The 21,805-nt window shown below is 46.0% G+C and overlaps 2 protein-coding genes across 2 annotated transcripts; both read left to right on the top strand.

Annotated features, from left to right (window-relative positions):
- The first annotated feature begins 1,780 nt into the window (after positions 1-1,780).
- On the top strand, positions 1,781-6,756 carry tekt3 (tektin 3). The gene is made up of 8 exons (XM_040175716.2): positions 1,781-1,981; positions 2,184-2,785; positions 3,411-3,494; positions 3,588-3,658; positions 3,768-3,911; positions 4,356-4,578; positions 5,446-5,600; positions 6,167-6,756. The coding sequence occupies exons 2-8, from the start codon at positions 2,216-2,218 to the stop codon at positions 6,381-6,383; spliced, it is 1,464 nt and encodes a 487-aa protein (XP_040031650.2). The 5' UTR covers positions 1,781-1,981; positions 2,184-2,215; the 3' UTR covers positions 6,384-6,756.
- Positions 6,757-12,665: 5,909 nt separating this feature from the next.
- On the top strand, positions 12,666-19,753 carry pmp22b (peripheral myelin protein 22b). Its single transcript, XM_040176923.2, has 5 exons — positions 12,666-12,971; positions 13,528-13,618; positions 13,894-13,987; positions 16,428-16,568; positions 17,495-19,753. Exons 2-5 carry the CDS (start codon positions 13,541-13,543, stop codon positions 17,653-17,655), a joined length of 474 nt encoding a protein of 157 aa, XP_040032857.2. The 5' UTR covers positions 12,666-12,971; positions 13,528-13,540; the 3' UTR covers positions 17,656-19,753.
- The last annotated feature ends 2,052 nt before the right edge of the window (positions 19,754-21,805 follow it).

Genomic DNA, 21,805 nt, shown 5'->3' with positions numbered 1-21,805 from the left:
TCATTAGTTGGAGAGCGCTCCAACATAAATAGAAGCGATATGTGGTTTTGGAGACTTTCAGTAGTTATGTTGTACAGTAAGGACATGAACTTAAAAGCGCACATATCTGAGAAAGAGAAAAGTCCAAAGTCCTTTGTCACTGATCGATGAAATCTAAGCCCCTGTGTGCAGTCACCTGAGAGCACTGACAGGAGGTCCAGTGCATCATTTAGTTGGTGGCCTCTATCCTAAAGTGTCTCATCCAAGCTAAAATGAGGAAACATCCAAAGCCAAACCACATTGAATTATAGAAACAGAGGACAATATCCGAGATATTGGATATTTGATCTAAAATCTCCAATGTATTTTATTTTCATTCCTATGGTCATCGCTACGGTCAATTTAGTGTCACTAAGTGGAGTGGACGACATGCTTTCCACTATGCAGTAATTCACAACACCTCTCAGGGGTCAGGAGTATATTTAGGACCCGCTAACATTTCCCACACGTTCTGGGACCAGCGCAGAGTTCAACTGAAAAGCACTTTTGCAGCTGCAGCAGAGGAGGAATTTCATTGGAGGTCTGGATTTTCATGCTTTTCGGGGGAGTATTTATAGCGGCTAGGGGCATGCAGACTGGCCTTCTTAAACCCGGCCAAGTAAAGTGATGCTGAGGCTGCAGGGGTAGAGCAATAACGTGTCATTCTGTTCTAAATCTAAACCTCCATGTTCATGACAATACATTGTAACAGATATAAACATTCTGAACAATGTGACGGCAGGCGGGTAATATTGATAATATAGCTATCAACACATTGTATGTAACTTTCACGGAATATAATAATATTTGAGTTTAATTAGTAAAGCGAATGCAATGTGTGAGCTGCCACATTAAAAAAATAGATTATAACATAGTGGATATTCCATTCGTGTTTTGTGCTTGTTCAGTGAGCATTACCATCATTTTGCTGCCCACTGTATTTTCCATGTTCCTTTCATAAAACTATGATCTCATGGAAATCCTTGCCTGGTATTTTTCTTGTAATTTTACCTTCCCACCCTGGCTCTGAAAATATTTGAATTATTTTTTAGCATAGAAACCAGTGGTTACAACATGCAAAATCCACAACATGTTGTCTGTGACAAAAAGAAAGACCAGATGAGTAACTCCTGGCTACACCTTTGCTTGTCTCTGAAGTGGAAACAAGGCCTTCCATCCCTCCAGCTACCCCTTCAGAACAGATAAGTGTAACGGATCCCCACTTGTAAATAGTAGATAACACATCACTGATTATTATTCTGTGCTACAGGGGTTTGTGTGGACGCTTCCTGTGGCATGAATCATTAAACAGGTGACTGTAATCCATACAGACGCCGTGCTTCTCGGGCCGTGGGTGAGCTGTCTGACGCTGCCTGGCAACCAACTGAACTCCTCTGCTTTGAAGACAAAGCTCAGATTGCTCACCTTCGAACAAGACATGTGAAGGTAGAAAAGCCTTCGAAAATGTCAGCTTGCACGGTTAATAACCACGAAGAAGGGGGAACAAGAAAAATGTGCAATGCAGGATCAAGTCCATGGGGTCATATTGAGAAGTTCACCGCAGTAATTGGGAACTATTGTTCCGAGGATTCGTTTTGTGTGCCTGAATGGGCAAGAGGGCCAAGCAGAGAACAGAAAAACGTTGACATTGAAATGACATTTTTTTCATTTTTTTGAACACAGTAAAAGCACCGGCTCACCATTAATCTGAAAAGGCCAGGTAGAGCGGTAGTGTCAGTAACCCGTGGCAACGGGCTTCTGTGACAACAGAAATCTTGGATGGGTCCGCTCCTGCAGCGGAGCACTGTGGAACACCATTGGCTGGCTGAATGAGTGATTGGCACACGTCTATCTATTATGCATGTCAGCTTCCCTTTAGTGCGTTCTTGAGCTTGTTTCCAAGTAAGCACAGCTGAGAGGCAGCCTGCCTGCATCGACACTCAGGACACATTTTATCTTCTTGGTAAGATGTTTATTCTTCTGTTTGCATGCTTTTTTAATTTTACCTATCACCAACTCTAGTGTCCGATCTATTTATCTGCATGCCTTGAAAATATACAATATGCATGTTTTATGATAAAATTGCTGCATTTAAATGTAAAATCATCTTATGGAGCTACATTACAATTGAAGATGATATGAAAAGTGATTTTATGCACCTATAGAAAAGCAGGAGCTTTCTGAGGGGAACTCAAAAATGGAGCTGATGGGCTCCACTCTGGCAGCTACATATGCTCGTCCAAACACCAGCCACTTCCTGCCTGCCATCTCCACCATGGCATCCAGCTATCGCAACCCTCAGCCAGCGTTGGCCATGAATCCCAGTGCCAACCTGTGGAGGACCAACGGCTATTACAAAAGCAGCAGCACTGTCCCAACACCTTCATCTATACAGCGAGAGAATTTAGATCTGGTTCGATCCAAGACTATGTTCTACCCGTCCAACAGGACAGCGCTTACCACCCGCTACACTCCCGAAGACTGGTACAAGTCCAACATGAGCAACTACAGGGAGTCTGAGTCGTCCCGGAAAAGCGCAGAGAGACTTAGGAGAGACACCATCAGGATGATGCAGGATAAGGAGCAGCTCACCAGGCTAACCCAGGAAAAAACCAACAAGAACATTGGCGAGCGGCTCAATGACATCGTCTTCTGGAGGGCTGAGCTGAGCCACGAGATAGACAACATGGTGACAGAGATAGCAGCGCTCAATGAGGTTAAGAGGAGGCTGGAGAGGGCCTTGGCCGAGACGGAGGGGCCCCTTCAGGTGAGGGCAGAAGGAATAAATGAGTGTATGTGTGTGTGTGTGTGTTACCTTGAATTACTTCACTCTGTTAAGTAGTATCTGAATTGTGAGTCTTGTTGTTGGAACATTTTGCAGGAAATATTGACACTTCAACAAGGACAATTTACATTTGCCTTGAAATCTTCACATTCGGGTCAGGTGTTTGTTCACTGCACTCAAATTAACATTGATGCGTATCACATCTCAGGGTGCGCCACTCTTGTGAAACAGTTTGGACTTGGGTTTCTGTTTAGTTGTAGCAACAGCGTCCAGCTGGTCATGGAGGACACATTAAGACGCAGCAATGCTGGAATGAAGTCATAATTAGGGGGCGTGTTCCCTGTTGGTCATTTGGCTCACCCAGAGTGAGTCAACTTTATCTGGCAGCAGATCTAATGACATGGACACCTTGTTCAGCTAAGATCATGTGGCAGAAAGCTTTCTTTGAGACTCCTCCAGGTACCTGTAACTGGAGAACGCAGCCGATACGCGATGTACACAGGGACTTAAACTGCACTCATACTCATTCTCCTGCGCAGCTATTTAAATGTCACGATGGAGATGAGGATTTGGATTTTGAATTTAATCGTGATCACTCTGTCAATAGGTGTCACAAGAGTGTTTGTACCACAGAGAGAAGCGGATGTCCATCGATCTGGTGCACGACCACGTGGAGAAAAATCTCATAAAGGTAAAATTAAAGAAGGAGTGTGTGCATGTGTGACTTTTGATGGCAAAACTGGAAAACAAATGAGCAGATTTGGTTTACTTGCGTTGCGACAAGGAAGTGGAAGTCATCAAATCATGTCAGGAAAGGATGAGGCGACATCTGGACAGAGCCATCACTCAGCTGGCGTGAGTCTGAGAAATCAATTTATGACATCTAACTCGACGAACAGTTCTATGGAACAAGGTCTACACAACCTTTGGCATTCAATGAGACACGACCTGTGGGGTTCCTTAGGTCGAACCGAGCAGCTCAGCATGAACTGGAAAGGGACATGAGCGACAAAGTGACAGCTCAGAGGATAGACGGAAGGTGTCACCATCTGAGGAACACATCCGACGCCATCGGCTACCACAGAGGGATTGAAAGACTAGACCCCTCGTGAGTACAGCGCTATGAGATTGATTCTATCAAGTCAAACAGCTGCCAGCAATTTCCTATGTTTGTAACCAGATTGGCATATCCAACCGTCAATTCCAGAAAGGCTTTTGACATTTTTGAAAATCAAATTTGGTTGCTGCTCCATTTTGTTCATTGAATTGGGAATACACACAGAATAATGGGTTTGGACTGCATCAAGGCTGAGAGCTCATTGAAGCAAGCGGCTACCTAGACCCAAAAAATAACACACACACAACTCAAGGGTCTGCATCTTGCTGGAATCGTAAAGATCTGTTTAAATTTTTTAGCAGACCCCATCCAATAGCTGATGAGATATTTTAGGGTGAAATTAGGTGGTGGACCAACCAATACACCTAGATACTGACATTGTATTCCCATGAGCCACGTTAGCACTGACAAATGCCGTTCTTTTCACCACGTCAGGCTCTCTCTACCGGACTCGTGGTCCAAGTTCACCGACGACAACATCCTGCTCTCCCAGAGCCAGCGGGCGGCCTCCCAGAAGCTGCGGGACGAGATCGAGATCCTGCTGAGCACCACGTCCAACGAGATGTGGAACCAGTTCAACAACGCCAACGTGGCCTTCATGAACCGCGTGTCAGAAATCGCTGACGCCAAGAACAGCCTGCAGACGCACCTGGCTAAGGTCTGCGCCTCATCAACGCCGTCACACTTCATGGAAGGAAACACAACTTTGTTATGTTTGTGGATCAGAAACTTGTTGATGTTTATTGACGTGATGAGTGAGAGCTCTGCTATCGTCTGACGTTTCTTCACTTTGAAGGAATGGCAATCACATGTCCCTGGGTTGAATTCATTCCCCTTCTAACTACATTTGTCACTTACTAGGAAGAGATCATGTGTTATTCTCTTATTTTCTTCACGCAGCACAAACAGAATCTGCAAAAGAATGCACGCTGCATAAAATAGAGGATAAATCTGCGTTGCTTGCCACATGGCTCGGGACATGCTTCTCATCTTTAGGGGATTATGTGCATGTTTACTTCAAAACATTCCTGTCAAAAGAGAGAAATGGTAATAAATGCCCCCATTCATTGCTTGTGCCATATTCCACACTGGATCCCGTTGTTCTCGGGTTAACTGCAGGAGGTTTAACAGCGAATCCACTTCATCTGTCGGATGGGTTTGAACACTGACAGCAGCTGTGATGTGAGACACACGGTCCCTAATAAACCTCTGTCACTGTTGTAAGTGAGCGGTGATTCGCTGGAACTAAATTACATCAAATGGGTTCGGACAGACCAGGCCCCTGTGCAGCACTGTGCTCAGCTGATTCAAAGCGGGCAGGGTACAGTGTTTACTTGTTCGATGAGACTCTTATTTATTTTCCCGCTCTCGTCAATAGTTCCTCCTGTACCCTAAAAAACACCTTCCGCGCCAGCTGACCTCCCTTTTTTTTAATGAATGAAACGCAGCTGCTGTATTACCAGGATTTGGCGATGCTTTCCTTTGCTGGCACTTCATTCTGCATCCGTCTTGTTTCATCACACAGACCCTGCAGGAGATCTTCCAGACAGAGATGCTGATTGAGTCTCTGAAGAAGGCGCTCAGAGACAAGGAGTGCCCACTGAAAGTGGCGCAAACCAGGCTGGAGGAGAGGACGCGCAGGCCCAACATGGAGCTCTGCAGGGACAACCCGCACCACAGGTGCTGTAGCTGCGCAACTCAGAAATCTTTGCAACTAAAATAAAATGTCATTTGTTACCAGGGACATTTACCCCAGAAATAGATCCCACAGAAAATACTGGTTTTAAAACACTCAATACTTGCAGTACTTATCTACATGTGATTATTTGTTTTAAGTGTGGTAGACTACAATATATTGGTAGCACGATTTTGAAAGCTATCAATCACAATTAGCTTCAAAAAACCTCTTGCAATGAGAACACAGAAACCGTTCTGAGAGAAATCTAGTAGCTACAAAATAAAGTAGCTATGTACATTCAGTCCCTTGATCAACTATATTAAAGCTGACCAAAGGACAGTTAAAGACATTTATGTCTGAGCTTGTTTTCTCATTGCTGAACATTTGTTTTTTAAGTCCATGAGTTATTGTGACACAATGGATGTCATTGACTCATCTTAGTCATTTGAAAGTATTTCTTTAACTCAAACAACATTGCATGACCTTGGGTCTGACAAGGTTTCCTTCACTCCTTCCTCCATCCGACCAGTCTAACAGTGAGACGCGTTCTTTGTCCTTACTCGTTTAGACTCGTGGGTGAGGTGAGGGAGATCGAGGACACCATCCAGAAGCTGCAGGAGAGGCTGATGGAGGCTCAGAACACTCTGCAGACTCTGGTCAGGACCAAAGTGACCCTGGAGCACGACCTGTCCATCAAGGCCAACTCGCTCTTCCTGGACCAGGAAAAGTGCATGAGCATACGCAAGAGCTTCCCCAGCATGCCTCGTCTGGTGGGCTACACCTAAATGAAGCCTCGTGGACCAGAAGAAAAAAATATTGACTGACTTGATTGACTGGCGATGTTGGAGTGATTTTGAGGGTGTTGTGGGTGATTTGACCAAAAAGAAAATTACAACAATTTACGAGCACGATGTTTTAATCTGATCATAAACGGACTATCATAGCTTTGAGTATTGTACCCGTAATGTATTTAAAATGGGTTTAAAAATAAATGAAGGTTTAAACACACGTGGGTATCCAGAAAGGATAATTCACCATGGTGATTATTCATGTTGTCTGCAATTACATACATGCCATATGCTATATTATTAACCTTTAACCAGAAACTCTTGTGATATCATTTCAAAATAACATAATAAAAGCATTGTTAGACTTTAGAAGCACACACGCTCACACCTTTTGTTCATTTTACAATGTCATACAATCAGAGGGCATCACTTCCTATGTTCTGACATTTTCACTCCATTACCTCACTTGGAGGGCTTGCTGTATAATGTAACCCTTTGCTTTTTAACACCATGAACAGCAGTAACCTTATTTTAATGTGACTATTCATACGAATCACAGATCTCATGTTACACTAAGTTGGCAACAGGCCCAGTGGAGGACAAACGGTCTTGATAGCGCATGCGACAGTAACTCATGGCCTCCCCCATAGGAGGAGCTGAACAAACAACTTGGAAGTCACACGTGACACCCTGCACCCATCGTATGGGACTTGAGCCTCACACCACTTCTCATTGGCTCCGCCCCCCCCCCCCAGGCCTCCATGCTGCAGTGCAGGGGGAGGTTGGACCTATAGACTTAACTTAAATCCACACATTTAAACGGGGGGCTTGAACAAATACTGAACACACATGAACACACTTCTTGACCCAACCCTCCCGCTCCTACTGACTTCCCTCTGCAACCTGTGGAATGTAACACATTTGCTAGAATGACCAATACTGTTTGGGTTAAACAATGTCAGGACAGTACTAGTTAAATGGATCACGGGTATCGGAGCCAAGCAGAGAACCCATCACAGTACATTTCTGACTTTACAACACAAAATGTAATCTGTGACGGTAATTCTGTAGGTCTCTTTAGTTCAATAACCTTGTTATCTTGAGTTTATACCATGAAAAATCTACTTTTGATTGAGCGAATAGGTTGAAGACGGACGCCACCTGGACTGACGTGGTAATCGGAGCTGAGATATGCAACATGGCATCCAAGCTTCCCTCAAATCCATCTCCCAACCAGTTCCACCTAAATTCCTCGCAGCGGCCGCAGCATCAAATGCATGACATCATCTCTCTTGTACCTGGAGTAGTTTGACTGTAGAGACCGCTGACTGGGGGGAGGGAGCGGCCGCTCGGAGAATGTGTGCCACTTGAACTTTGCTTTAAGTGAAATGTTTTACAACTATATTGAGGTCCTGTGACAGCTAACTCTCACTGCTTCGCAAACAGCATTGTGTTTAGCTGAAACCCTCGGGACAGGGTCAACGGCAGAAGGTCTCTGCCAAGGCTTCTTACATGCAGTGTGTGTGTGTGTGTGTGTGTGTGTGTCCTGTGCCCATGCACATTCCTCAGCCCTTGCATTGCAAAGAAAGGCCCTCTGTGGTCTAGCTAACATCAAAAGACTTGCTGCTCTCATCAACTTGTGATTAGACATACTGACAGATAGTACAGAGTTTAGGGTTGTCCCTCCCCCCCCCCCCCCCCCCCCCCACCACCACCACCCACCCTCCGCTTTTCCCTTCCAACTGAACCCCCATTTCTCCTTGAGGTTTACGGGTCTCTGTTGGAATGAGACACAAATAGGCCTTCCACTTATACCACCCCTGCTTATGGGGGGAGTTACTCTGGACTTCTCCCAGCAGAACAAACATATTTGCGGTTAATTATTAACACTAGTTATTTTTACAGATGCCCTGCGTTATTTTATATTTCTTACATGAGACTTATGTCGGCTGCCGAGGGTTTCTGGCTGGTTTGATTTACTCTACGTGTGGCAGTTTAACTGCGTATTTACACGTATAACATGATGAACACTGTACAGGCACATATACATCTGTAATTACTTGGCATGTTTTTTTTGTATTAGCTCTCCAAAACAGAAATAGCCCTGACATAATATCACACATTTAAATTTGCTAATATGTCAGTGAAATAGATCAAGTAGAAACATTATTATTGTACAGAGTCATATTTCTTGCAAACTGTCTAACATTGGCCTTCCTTTCAACAATGTCTTTGTAACCAACGACTGCTGAGCATCGACATCCTGCTCATTGTGTTGCTAGTTATACTTTAGTGTTGAGCCGGTAGTGGGTTAATCTAAAATAAATCCCTTTAGCTCGACCATAAGGAACATTTATCACCTCGTCTCCGGTCGTCTCGGGATGCTCAGTTTAGACCGAACACTGAACATTCATGGGAACCGGCTCTCGCCTGCCGCTGTTGGATCGGTGCCCAAACTCTGAGTTCTCTCAAGGGGGCCCTTTGGCCGCTCCGCCGCTGGGCTGCGAAGAACGACTATATTACGGGAAGAAACCAAGCAGGAATCCATTGAGCAGCAACGTCGAGAGAGGGGAAGCTGGAGACGGACTGATAGGACACATAACGCGCAACGTGGTTTTCCATCCCAACTGCCAACCTCTCGCACAGTGGCTCTGTGCTGATAAGTCAAATCTAGGCTTCCCTGAACTTGGATGGAATAAACACTATTACCCTCCCAGTGCCCCCCCCCCCCCCCACCTCCAGCATTCTGCACATCAGGGAGCTGAGATAAGCCAGAGGAGCGTTACAGCAAAGCAGGGTTCAGAGGTCAGCCTTCAGCATTGATCAGCGAGTCGAATTCTACACATTCTCCTTAAAAAGAGGTGCTGCTGGACAACAGAGCGACACGGCCGTGCAGATGCTGTACTGCAGTCTTTCCTGCTGAATCATAGTGGGGCCGAGGATGACTGGGAGTTAAGCTCTGTGGTCTGAATATGAGGAACGCTGGCGCACGGAGCAAGAACAGAGAAAACAGAGCTGCTCAGAGTTGCAACATTCTGCCATTCGTTTTTCGTCACGAATGGCGAGGACCTCGATCACAACTTTCATCATTCACATAAGAAACGTCACAGGATATTTTGCACATCATGAGCATGTGATTTGAGTAATGTCAGAATGACACGGGCCTTTTCGATTCCCTCAAGATGCTATTTCAATGACAGCGTTTGCTGACGAGGTTTATTTCAGACTGAGCAGTGGAGTGATGCAATCAAACACATTTTTCACAAACAGGAGTTTGGAACCAGATTGAAGGTAAATTAAATAATATTTCAATGACTTTTAGAGGGAAATCCTTCCCTTTTCCACTGGCTTGTTTCATTAGTATATTGTCAACTCAAACCACACTCACATCATAGTCAATCTGCTGTGTGTTTGGTGTATTGGCAACAGCCTATTTACCCCCCTTTTGCTGTCAGCACTCTGTGTCGTCTGATTAAAGCGTGATGACAAGACCGCGGCTGTGAGTAGCTCAGAACTTACCCGCACACAAACAAACAGTCTGTGTTTACCTCCAATCTCACCTTGTTCCTGTTTGAGTCCCCCGTGTCCTTGTCCTCCCCGAGGGTTCTCCTCCTAGCATATTTGCTTAATTAATTCACAGGCGTTATGAGTTCACGCGCTGGCATCTGCTGATTTCTGTGTTGTAGTTAAAAACTCATGCAATACTTACAGACGCGTATAGAGTATACGTGTAAAACAGGAGAGATGGATGCCGGCGGAGTGGGGGGAAGCGGTGCGACTCCCATGCAGCAGGAGGGCTGCTATTCAGTCCGACGGACCGCGGCACTTTGCGAGCTGGTGACGGGACGCAAAACGCCGAGCCACCTTTGAGCGGCAGCTGTCGGAACCTGACACACGGGGGAGAAAATCCCGGTCAAACAGTGACGCCAGCAAGGCCTTTCCCTCCGACCCACAGGAAGCCTCGAGATCCGCCGACTGAGTCGAGTAACAACGGCTGAGGCACATTTTTTTCATCCCGGCTAATGGGTTTTGGTCGGAGGCAAGGAGAGCGAAAGTGCAATCAAGCGAAAGACTTGACAGTCACAATACTTTAAAATCAACCAGAGTGGGATCTAACCGAGAGCCCATTTTTCGGCCTTTTTTTGATACAGTATCTCTGACGCTTCTTCACTTTACAAATCTTGCAGGAATTCAGTTTGGGTTGAAACGTAAACATCCCCCTCGTCTGCTTTAGCACCCTCATCCCTGTTGGCATGCGGATGGAATTACAGCAACTCAATCGCGTCCGTCCGCCGTATTCGTGCCCCCCCCCCCCTGGCCGGGGTCCCGTTCTTCAGGTTCCTGGTATGTACTCTCGCCGTCCGGCCGCTTCCCAACGCGAAGATGAGTCGCACCAACTTTAAGGTCAGAGGGGAAACATTTGACGCCCTTCCAGATGTAGCATTATTCCGTATCTCGGGCTGCATGTTTGTTATGCGGCTCTCCCCGGAGAGATCGCCTCCGAGCTCGATAACAAACGCAGTAAACTTAACACCCCCGTGTCCACTCGGCCCACTGATTGTCAGTCTTTTACAAACATTGACATATAAGGGATGGGGAACTACTCCACACTTTTAACAAGAGTTTCTCCACGTGTCACTGTAAACCCGACCAGCTCATGGAATCAGAGTGAGGACATAATGATTCTGTAAACACCAGACGTGCACAAAAGAAAACGTCGGCCTGCCAGCGATAAAACAATCATATCAGACAAAGAGGTGCTTCAGGCCGGACTAAGAACGCCGCGCACTTTGATAACCGAGCAGCCACATAGTTCACACTTGGAGCAGCACACTTGACCACATGACTGCGATCTGGCCTCGTAATGGTCTTGTGTGTGTGTGCGTGTTTGTCTGTGCGCGTGTGTGCGGTCATGATTACAGCAGACAGGCCTCTGTTTTCATCGAGTGAGAAAAAAAACAAAACACACACACGCAGAGGCGTCCAGGAAGTGTGAGCTGAAGTGGTGAAGAATAGAGAGTGTATGTTGACAGGGGGGCGGTTATCTGAGGTCGGACAGCTCCTCCAACGGCCCACTAATGCAGAGAAAAACGTATGCTTCATAGAGTGCTACGTAGAGTGCTACGTATGCTTCATAGAGTGCTTCGTATGCTTCATAGAGTGCTACGTAGAGTGCTACGTATGCTTCATAGAGTGCTTCGTATGCTTCATAGAGTGCTACGTATGCTTCATAGAGTGCTACGTATGCTTCATAGAGTGCTACGTATGCTTCATAGAGTGCTTCGTATGCTTCATAGAGTGCTACGTATGCTTCATAGAGTGCTTCGTATGCTTCATAGAGTGCTACGTATGCTTCGTAGAGTGCTACGTATACTTCATAGAGTGCTACGTATGCTTTGTAGAGTGCTACGTATGCTTCATAGAGTGCTACGTCTGCTTCATAGAGTGCTTCGTAGAGTGCTACGTATGCTTCATAGAGTGCTACGTAGAGTGCTACGTATGCTTCATAGAGTGCTGCCCATCGAGGGAGCTCTGGACTTTTTGCAGAAGTATGCGTTTGATGACTTATGAACATGGCACAACCAGTGTTATCAGGAATCCATAAAAAGATACCAGCAATATTTATGGAGGAGAACCAGAAGGAGAGATGTAAAGTAGTTCATTCAAACTGTGAAATATATACAATATTGACCACTCCCTTTATTTCCTGGAATTTGGATCATGGTAACACCCTAGAGGGCTAACCAGAGTGGATTCTTCTGAACAGGGCTGACAGGGTGGGATGCCCCGGTACTCCCTCTGGAAATGAGTCAAGACAAACAGAGGAGAGTCCCAGATGCTTTTCTCTCAATGGAACATGCAAACCCCCTCACATACCGTGAGTCACGAGGCTGAGTACCATAGGGGAAAAGACCACCACCACACTGAGACGTGTTTGTGTTTGGTTGCCGCGGCAACATAATGCAGAGAATACAGGGAACTATTTCATTTTGGATCATTTAAAATGGCTTTTTCTCATTCTTTTTTGCTGTAGGACAAACTGAAATGACTGAAAATTACAGTCTCATGTATTTATGTTGGATGTACTTCCGCTATATGCACATATGCATATACAAATGTACTGAGCGGGCAACAATGACAAAATGGATGAAGCTTAATTTGCAATGACGGCAATAAAGGAGCTGAAAACATGGTCAGAGGGAAGAACTAAAGACTCCTCAAAAGCAGATAGCGAATTTCGGTTACCACGACGGCCAAACAATGATCTGTCAGGTCACTACACACACAGCAAGTCAGTAACTAAGGCAACCCATGCGCTATTACGCATGGCATGTCTATATTGGGAATCCTGGCCGCGGACCAAAGGGTCACTCCATGACGCAGCGACGCACGCAGGGCGTTGTTCTCCCATAATGAGACACTTTATAACAGCACGTAAGCCCTGGCGTCAATCTAGTCTGAGAGCGACTTTCAGAAAGGACGGACTATCGCTGTTGGACACTTTTGGGAAAACTTGCTTTTGCTTCTTGCGAGCCTTGAACTCATTTTCGTTTTGTTTGTGGAAGTACAAGCTACCCGCTCTCAGTAAGTGGACTTTCTTAACTCGCTCACATTCAGCTGCACTCAGCCTCTAAAGGCAGATTCGAGGAGGTAGCGCGTTTTTTCGCCGGGATACCCGCCGCTCCATTACGCACACGGACGGGAGGGCTGAGCTGTCACCGGGAATACAAAGTTTAACTGGTCTCTATAAGATACTTTTATTCGATTAACATAATTTTTTACTTGAATAACTTTAAGCTTGCTTTGTAATATCCTATACTTAAAATTGTTTTCATTTTGTTAACGAAACACGGTGGCATTTTAAATCCAATTTCCACACATACTAACTGCGACTTTCCCTGTCAGTCTCTGCGCTGCCCGATTCTAAAGTGTCTCCAAGGGTTGTGCGTGTTAAACGTGCTGCAGCGACACACCCATGTCCCGCCAGTCTGACATCCCACACACACACACACACACACACACACACACACACACACACACACACACACACACACACACACACACACACACACACACACACACACACACACACACGCTCAGACACTGAATGAGACGGTCTCCTCTTCTCATTGCTGTGCAGATCGCCTGACAAGATGCTGCTCCTTCTACTGGGAATCGTCCTCCTGCACGTCGCTGGTCTGGTCCTCCTGTTTGTGTCCACTATTGTCAGCGTGAGTAAAACTTGTGGTTTCTTTCTTTCTCTTATCCGATTAATTTAACTTCTAGAATTATATTATATATATATATATATATATATATATATATATATATATATATATATTGATTGGAATAAAAACTCCCCATAGATACACAATGTAGTAAATAATCTCTGACGTTTCTCCATAATCGGAGCTCCACCTCACTGCAGTGATTTGAATGTGCCGTGACACTCGTTTGGAGCCACTCTTCCAACAATACTGACCGAGTTGTATGATGTTTTCACCAGGTTTGGAGGACAGGTGATACTGGCAACGCGGACCTCTGGGTCAACTGCACTGGGGCCAATGGAGGATACCCCTGTGTCCCGGCGTCAGCTGGAGGTGAGACTTTAGAACACAGCGGCTAGTATTGGACACGTAAAAGCACCACGCTGACACTGACGGGGATGGGGGGGTGGGGGGTGGGCTTGATCTTTTTGCAAAACCGATTAGTTGATATTCCAACAATCCCCGTGTTGATGGTGTGGGTGTGTCACGGCTCCGTTTGGGACTCTGGCGCCATCTAGGGGAGAGAATGTGGCAGTGCGGCTTGGAGGCGCTCGCTGATTGGCTGCAGCTGTATAAATAGTCGTGGTGTGATGTCCATATTCAGGTCCCGCGTTAGGGGCAACGGGACCTTGGGAGTTGTGTTTAGGAATCAAGGGTGGGGCTGCAGGGAGTATTTAAAGTTTCAGGTCTATGTATATGTGTGTGTGTGTGTGTGTGTGGAATACCTCATGCAGAACACAGCATCCCGGTGGCGGGTCACGCCCAGGGTCAGATCATAGTCCAGTGAAAGTGAGCCGTAAACCCTGGGGACAAATTTAAACAATACGAGCATTTACTAAAACAGTTATCACCACAGAGCCTGATTTTAATCATCGAACAGCACGTTCATGCTGGGATCCCCGTTGTGCAGCTCTATGTTTTGCATGTAAATGTGTCGTCACAGAGGTGCAGGGGTGATGTAATTTGTCTAGAATTAACCATGCTTAACCAGTGTGTGTGTGTGTGTGTTTGTGTGTGGATCTCCATGTCTCTGTTTGAATAGTGCTTCCATTGGCGTGCTGACTCACAGTGTTTATCTAAGAGGACGCGCGTCTGAGCTCTGGCTTTGGGAGATGGAAGATAGTAACCAGGATCACGTGTAGGGGGAGGGGGGGGGGGTTAGCGTTCAGTAGCTCTGCTGAGCAATCAGGTTCCTCCATACTTCATAGAATTTACTGCAATTGAGGCAGAATGGCAGACTCCCATTACATAAACACAATGAATACTACAGCAGTTGCATTTTTCTATTTTGAGAGTATTGGGGAGTTTCCTGTTTCGTGTAACAGCGAAAGCCTACAGTGGAAGCATTGTAATACCACAAAAATAAACCAATAGGAGCCATAGTTGCTTAATAGGGATGTGAACCGCACCTCATACTAGGAAATTCCCCATGTCACTGTTTCCTACTACTGGTCATTGGAGGAAGGATGGAAGACAAGATGAGTGTTTATCAGAAAGCAGGGATCTATTGTTGGGATTTATAGGGCAGCGGTATTCATAGAGCAGCGGATGGAACATGTAACCCATTTATTACACTGTTATAGAGCATTATCTGAAAACAAGATCCTCACTATGGCCTTGAATTGTTGCTCCGGGTGCATTTTGCGGTTGAACAATCTGCAGAGTGTCACGTTTCCTCCCATATCTCCCCGCCAGCCGGTGATCATCCGGACAAACTTTAACGATGTTATTGTAGGTAACCGGACTCCGTCCCGGTAACGCTGCGCAATGCCTCAGGATACAGTTCCCCTTTAAATCTATATCTGTGTTTCTCCACAAAAACTGCCTCCTTCTGAGAACTGTTCAACCAACTTTTTTCATTCAACCGTCAGGACACGTCACAAATGACTTTATCAGCCTTTTTGTTGCATGAGGAGTAATAAATTATACAATGTGCTTTTTTCCCCATCCATGTTGTAAATGCCCCCCCCCCCCCCCACACCCCTATTAAACCACAACATTCACATAATACAAGAGAATCAATACGCTCGAGAACAATTTTACTGCCATAGTTCCACGGGAGCGTGCCAACAAATGGAGCAATTCTGAAACAGTGCTTTTTTTATAGGCCCGTCTGGAATATTTACTGATGCAATGGATAGGACAGACGCACTGGAGTACACTTATGTAGTGGCCCTGTGAGACACATTTTATGGCACATTTTATGACATGGGCTCAAGGGAACAGGTCTGTAGATGCACAGAGGGAAAGAGTGCTGAAGGAAACTGGAGAAGGTGGGGGGGGGGGCAGCATGGATAACCCTGAGACAAGAAATAGACCCCGCTTGGAAATCCTGGGATTCCTGACGCGGCGGCACGAAAGAGGGACGGACACAAACACGCGGGCACGCTTTCAAGCATGGACAGCAAAGGCAGTCAGGACGGGTGTTTAATGGGTAGCGGGCTTCCAGGATGTCGGCCTTCGATCGGTGCAGCGCATTTAGTCACAGGTCCTCCAGTGAGGGGCCGGCAGAGCTTTTAGGAACAGGATACCTATGTTGTATTGTTATGGATCCATTACGCATTCCCAGAAGAAAACATTACGTTCTCAGCGAGAGGATGCTTCAATTCAGCCGGGACAAGCGCAGCAGGCTTTGGCATCTGTTTTTTTTATTAGGTTTCTTCTTCCATCTCAAGTGCTCATTAAGTCAAAGTCATATATAAATTGTGCTTTTGGTAATGATGACTGTTCAGTTCTTGACAACCATCTTCTCTTCTCCCCCCTTCCTCTGCAGAGTGGATTCAGGCGGTGCAGGCCCTCATGATCCTATCCATCATCTTCAGCTGCCTGTCTCTCTTCCTCTTCTTCTGCCAGCTCTTCACTTTGCAGAAGGGCGGACGCTTCTTCCTCACTGGAACCTTCCAGATCCTTGCCAGTGAGTTCAATCCCCCTTTTGACACAACTCCATCAGGCTCAGATAGACATTTTCATACTCATTATACAACATCAGCACTTGATGCGAAATGGGATTCATGCTGCATGTGGTGTGGCTAAAGTCTAGACGTGAGTTTTCCCTATTAATAAATCTCCGATGGATCAAGTCATCACAAAGATCAGGCCCAACAATTATGAAAAGTACTGGTTTCGATTACTTCCAAAAAATACATAAAGCATGCTGCTGCCAATGATATTAAACAGAAAAATGCAACGTTTCAACGGCTTTTTTGCTTGACAAACAACCCCTTCAAAATCAACCTCAATACTTTTAGCTGTGGTCTGAAAATACACCACCTTTTCCAGTCCTCCTCCTACACAGACAGAGCAATAGCAGAGAACCCCAGTGCCTCCACTGTGGCATTAGATCACGAGAGTCTGAGCCGTTAACCGATGGTTTACTGCTCCACTCCCCTATTGAACCTTCTGGCCCAGAGAGCGGCTCCGCTGCCCACTGCGTCCTGGCTTGGCAGCCCTTTGCCAAATGCCAGGTTCTCTGCACCGTGGCAGCCCGCTGCCCAGAGACACAGACGCCCCAATCAGCCCAAACGGGCCGCGACCCCGGGCGCCCCGGCACAACCGCGTCGGAATGGTCGGGAAGGTGCGGCGGTGCGGCTCGCCGGTAAACACGTCGCGCCATCGGAGCACGAGAGCCTGCCTCGCGGATCGATAAGCGGGAGGGGCTCTGATGTACTGCGGAGGGGAGCCGGATCTGATCTGATCTGATGCTGCCTGCTTTGCCAGACAGGGTTCGGCCCGGGGCTCAAGACGGAGAGATTATACTGCAGAGAAACACGATCTGATGATTGAAACAAGATGATGGGCTGGCATTGTTAAGTGTTTCCTGGCTTGTACCCCTCCCTGCAGGTTTGTTCGTGATGAGCGGAGCCATCATCTACACGGTGATGAGTCCGACCTGGGGAAAAGACACAGACGTCTTTGGCTACTCCTACATCCTGGCGTGGGTGGCCTTCCCTCTGGCGCTGATCAGCGGACTCATCTACGTTATCTTGAGGAAGCGAGAATGAGCCGCCACTCGCATCCCGGGGTTCCCTGTTACCGCATCAGTCCCATTCTGAAGTTTAAAAAAAAGAGGTTTTGATGCCTGAGTACCAATGGCCCCAGGAGACCAACACAACTAGATCACGACAAGGGGGGAGAGGCGGGAGAGAGAGGGGGGATACCAAAAATCAACAAGCAAATCAACACAAAACAACCAATACTGTCTCAGTTAAAAGATGTATATAGTATCTATGGTTTAAAACGTATTTATAACACTTTTTACATATATGTACATAGTTGTTGTGTTGCCCTGTCAATGGATACACGTATGAGCGTTGTTCTAGCTGATTAAGTGCCTTTGTGTTTGTTTGTAATGATTGAAATAATTAGATGCTATTTTGTTGCGTTTACTTTTTATGTTGCTTTTTTTGTTTTGGTAATTGCCAAAGAATTACACCCCCCAACCCGCCCACCCGACCCCCCAACAAAAAAAAGGAAGCAAAAAAGTTACTAGTATTTAAACCAAAAATGCATGTTTAGAAATGGAAGGGCTAGAAGAAAAGATTTGTTTGATGGGCTTTACGATAAGAGTGGTAACATCGCTGGACGTCGCGTAGCCAAGCGATATACGGATTTGGCCCTTTTCTATTTTGTGAATTTTCGAGTTACACTGTTTTTATTTTCAGTATTTTTCTATTTCCTATTTTCAACAAAAAGATGGTGCTATGTATTTATCATTCCTATTACTCTTAGCGATCATATTCGAACGGACTCACCGTGTTCTTGTTCAGAATCGAACAGCCATTAATTAAAGTGGGAATCAGACGGAGGTACACGAGTACGAACAGAGCCCGGCTGCTTCTCTGGGGAACACAGTTTAATTCACATCGCAGTGCCCGACTTCTGTTTTCTTCATCAGCTACTGTAAAATGAACAACTGAGTTTTGGCGTGGTGCACTGATCGAAGTAGAACGTCAGTATTATTCTGCGTATTTGTGAGGAGTTGGATTCAAGTGACAGTACTTCATATATGCTTTATTGCAATTTTACTTAATTATAACCTCATTCTGATGTTTATGTTCACCTGGCTGTTAAAGTGTCATGAAGCCAAACTGCCTATTTACCCTAAAGAAAATAACACTGTGGGGCATTATAGCCTAAAAAAGTATACATTTGATATTACTAGAAAGAAATGCCACTGATTGAAGCCATAAAAGATAATATCAGATGACGGGGGAAACGTTTGAAGTATTAACTCTATGTGTGATAAAAACAGTGAGGTTTGCAATGATGATAATTGTCTGTTTCAAATACTTGACACGCGGCCGCCTCTGCCCGTTAACGTTTGTCTCTTCTGTGTAAAACGCTGTTCACGTGCCGCGGAATAACACAAGGTGACGATAATCCAGCCTAAAAACCCTCGCTTTACTCAATAAAACTCACTCTCACGTTAACTACTACCGCGTCTTCCACTGTTACCTGGGACTGGACTCGCAGCGAGAGCGAGTTCTGCACCACCTGCGGTGACGAATCTCCAGTCGTCGCGTGTTGACGTTGCCATAAAAGACGCGGCAAAAGACGTCAGAGGCCGCAGCCGGGCGAGCCCACTTTAGAGCGCGCTCCGTGGGATCGGATGGGCTGCCTCGGGTCGCGTGTGTTTGGAAATGGCGTCTCGTGACTCGTGGCACGCCGCGCGCCGAGGGTCCGAGGCCCCCGGCGGCCCGGCGTGCCACGGCAGGCCTCCAAAACACGCAGCTCGGGTTTCAGTGTCATGGGCGCGTGACTTATAAATAGGAGGACTTGGACGTGTCCCGAACAGCGTGAGCCCTCCAATCCCCTGTGACAGAGCTATGTGGTGGAATTAAAGCATTTAATTCAGGATTTACACTAACTAGTCTGCTGTGTGTGTGTGTGTGTTTTTCTCCTTTGCTTTATCCATGATGCCAGTTGTCGGGTTCAGTTTGAAGAGATCGCCTCTAATGACGACTGCTCCTTCTCTTTGTGCAAAGCGACAGAGGTAAAAATAGCTACGCCGTGTTTACACCTAAACTTCCATGCTCGTGATGTCACCAAAGCTTCTTTGAGTTGAAATCATTAAAGCTGGTTTCTTACCACCCCCCCCCACGGAGCTGGTTTCATGTGTTTGATGACGTTACTCTTATACGTACACAATCTACCTCTTGGGGAGTCCAAAGGTCACGTGTTAAAGTGACTGAGGACTCGTCCGTCACGCAACCTGTGCGCACAGATCCCGGTTTGTGAGATCTATTTCTGGTAAAGAAAACACACAATGAGAGGTATCCAAACCTCAAGCAAGGAACGAGTAACCCCCCTTCCCCCCCCTCTCCGCTGGGAGAAATGGGGACACGGCATTCTGGTCTGTTTGATAACATCATACTGATAGTGATGAACTGAACGCCAATGGAGCTTTGCGCATAATCTGAACCAGGAGGGTGAGAGAACAAAAATAGAAGAAAAATCATTTTGATGAATGCAATTATACTCGTACCCCCCCCCCCCCCCCCCCCCAAACACACACACACACACACACACACATTTAGACTTGACACTTAGAGGTGCACCACCTGTAGTTTAACATTTACTGTGCAGTACCGCCATCTGGTGGACACGCGGTAAACAGCAACACAATTCTTGTGTCGCACTTATCGGGCGCACACTGCCTCCATGTGGTCAAATGTGAGCACTACAGCTTTACGCAGCCTGAATGAACCCTGATATTCTGAAGAGAGAGGAGAGGCGCTCTGTCCAGTAAATGATTCTTTGTTAAAAAATGTGCTAGAGCTCATTCATTCTATATGCGATCATTAAGAATAGTCTAGAAATCTTTTTTGCGATGATGTATCCTCTGTTACATTAGTATGCATGCATGTGATACAGAGGGGGGGTGGGGGGGTTCTGCTACCTGTCTACTCTCCATCACCCTTCAGTCAGTCTAATGGATGCTCCTCCTCCAGAGCCATTATGAAGGCTTTTATGGCACAACACATCATTAGAGGAAAAGGCGGAACACAAACGACTCTTTCTACATTTGATGGATGATTTGATAAATTCAGACAAAACACAATAACATCACAGCCTTTCTAAATAATAAAGCATGGGGTTCAGAACAGGGTCAAACTGTTGTGTTTTTGAACTTGATCCAAATGCATCCTGCTTGTCTTTGCTGCAACGTAGACATCATTTGAAATATTTAAATTTGGAAAAGGAGATTTTTACTGACACGTTTCACCAGCTGGCCAATGTGCAGCTCCATTGGAGCACCCGAAGGTCAGGTCGGATCAGAAGTCAGTTGAAAATGGATGAAATAAAGAAAATAACAGTGTTCTAGGGAGTGTGTGAGCATTTCTGGGGCGGCACTGTGTGATGGAGCAGGAGGAACGGCCATCTTTATCCCGAATCATCTTCGCTGGTTTGATGTTTTTGATGATGCTTGGAGAGAACGCCGTCCGATACAAAACATCCCATTTGGTCCCAAATGATCTCTTACACACAATCACACTGACTGCAGACGGACCCGGCAGACGCATTCATCACGTCTGGAAGGACTTGTCCCGTCGTTGTCTCATTGTATAATGATGACAGATAAACTTTTGGTCAGATGTTGCCATTAGATTTAACCACCACCTGGTTTCTTTGGGGCGGTTAATAGAACATCAGAAACTCTTGCCTTCCCGGCACTCTTTTCTCAAGCAGTATTTTGGCGGGCAGGTCCCACGGGTGAAGAAAAGCAAAAGGAGGACTTTAAAAAGAAGAAAGCACACATTGTGTATCTATGGAGTATTGACTGATACGCATAATTACCTCCGTGCTTAAGAGGTGTCTGGGGGTTTTACACATCATTGTTTTGCCTTCACGGGGTCACGGACAAGCTTTTAAAAACAATCACTTTTCCCATTAATGCCTCAAAAACTCCCCCTGTCTCGTCTCATCCCACCCAATGTCACCATCAAGACCCGGGTCAGCCCTCCCCCTTTTTACATTTTTTTTTTTTTTTTACTTTAAGACTACTGGGAGGTAATGTATTTTTTATTTATTTCTGGAACACATTGAAGGGGGATGCAAACAGAAGGTCCACCTTAATCTATCACAGCCCCTCCAAGGGTGCGGGGGTCGAACAGTGACAGGCACAAAATCGCAGAGCCGGTGGGGAGGAGG

This window comes from Gasterosteus aculeatus, chromosome 5 (genome assembly GCF_964276395.1).
Source record: "Gasterosteus aculeatus chromosome 5, fGasAcu3.hap1.1, whole genome shotgun sequence".
Classification (NCBI taxonomy): Eukaryota; Metazoa; Chordata; class Actinopteri; order Perciformes; family Gasterosteidae; genus Gasterosteus; species Gasterosteus aculeatus.
This window is presented reverse-complemented; position numbering and strand designations above follow the sequence as displayed.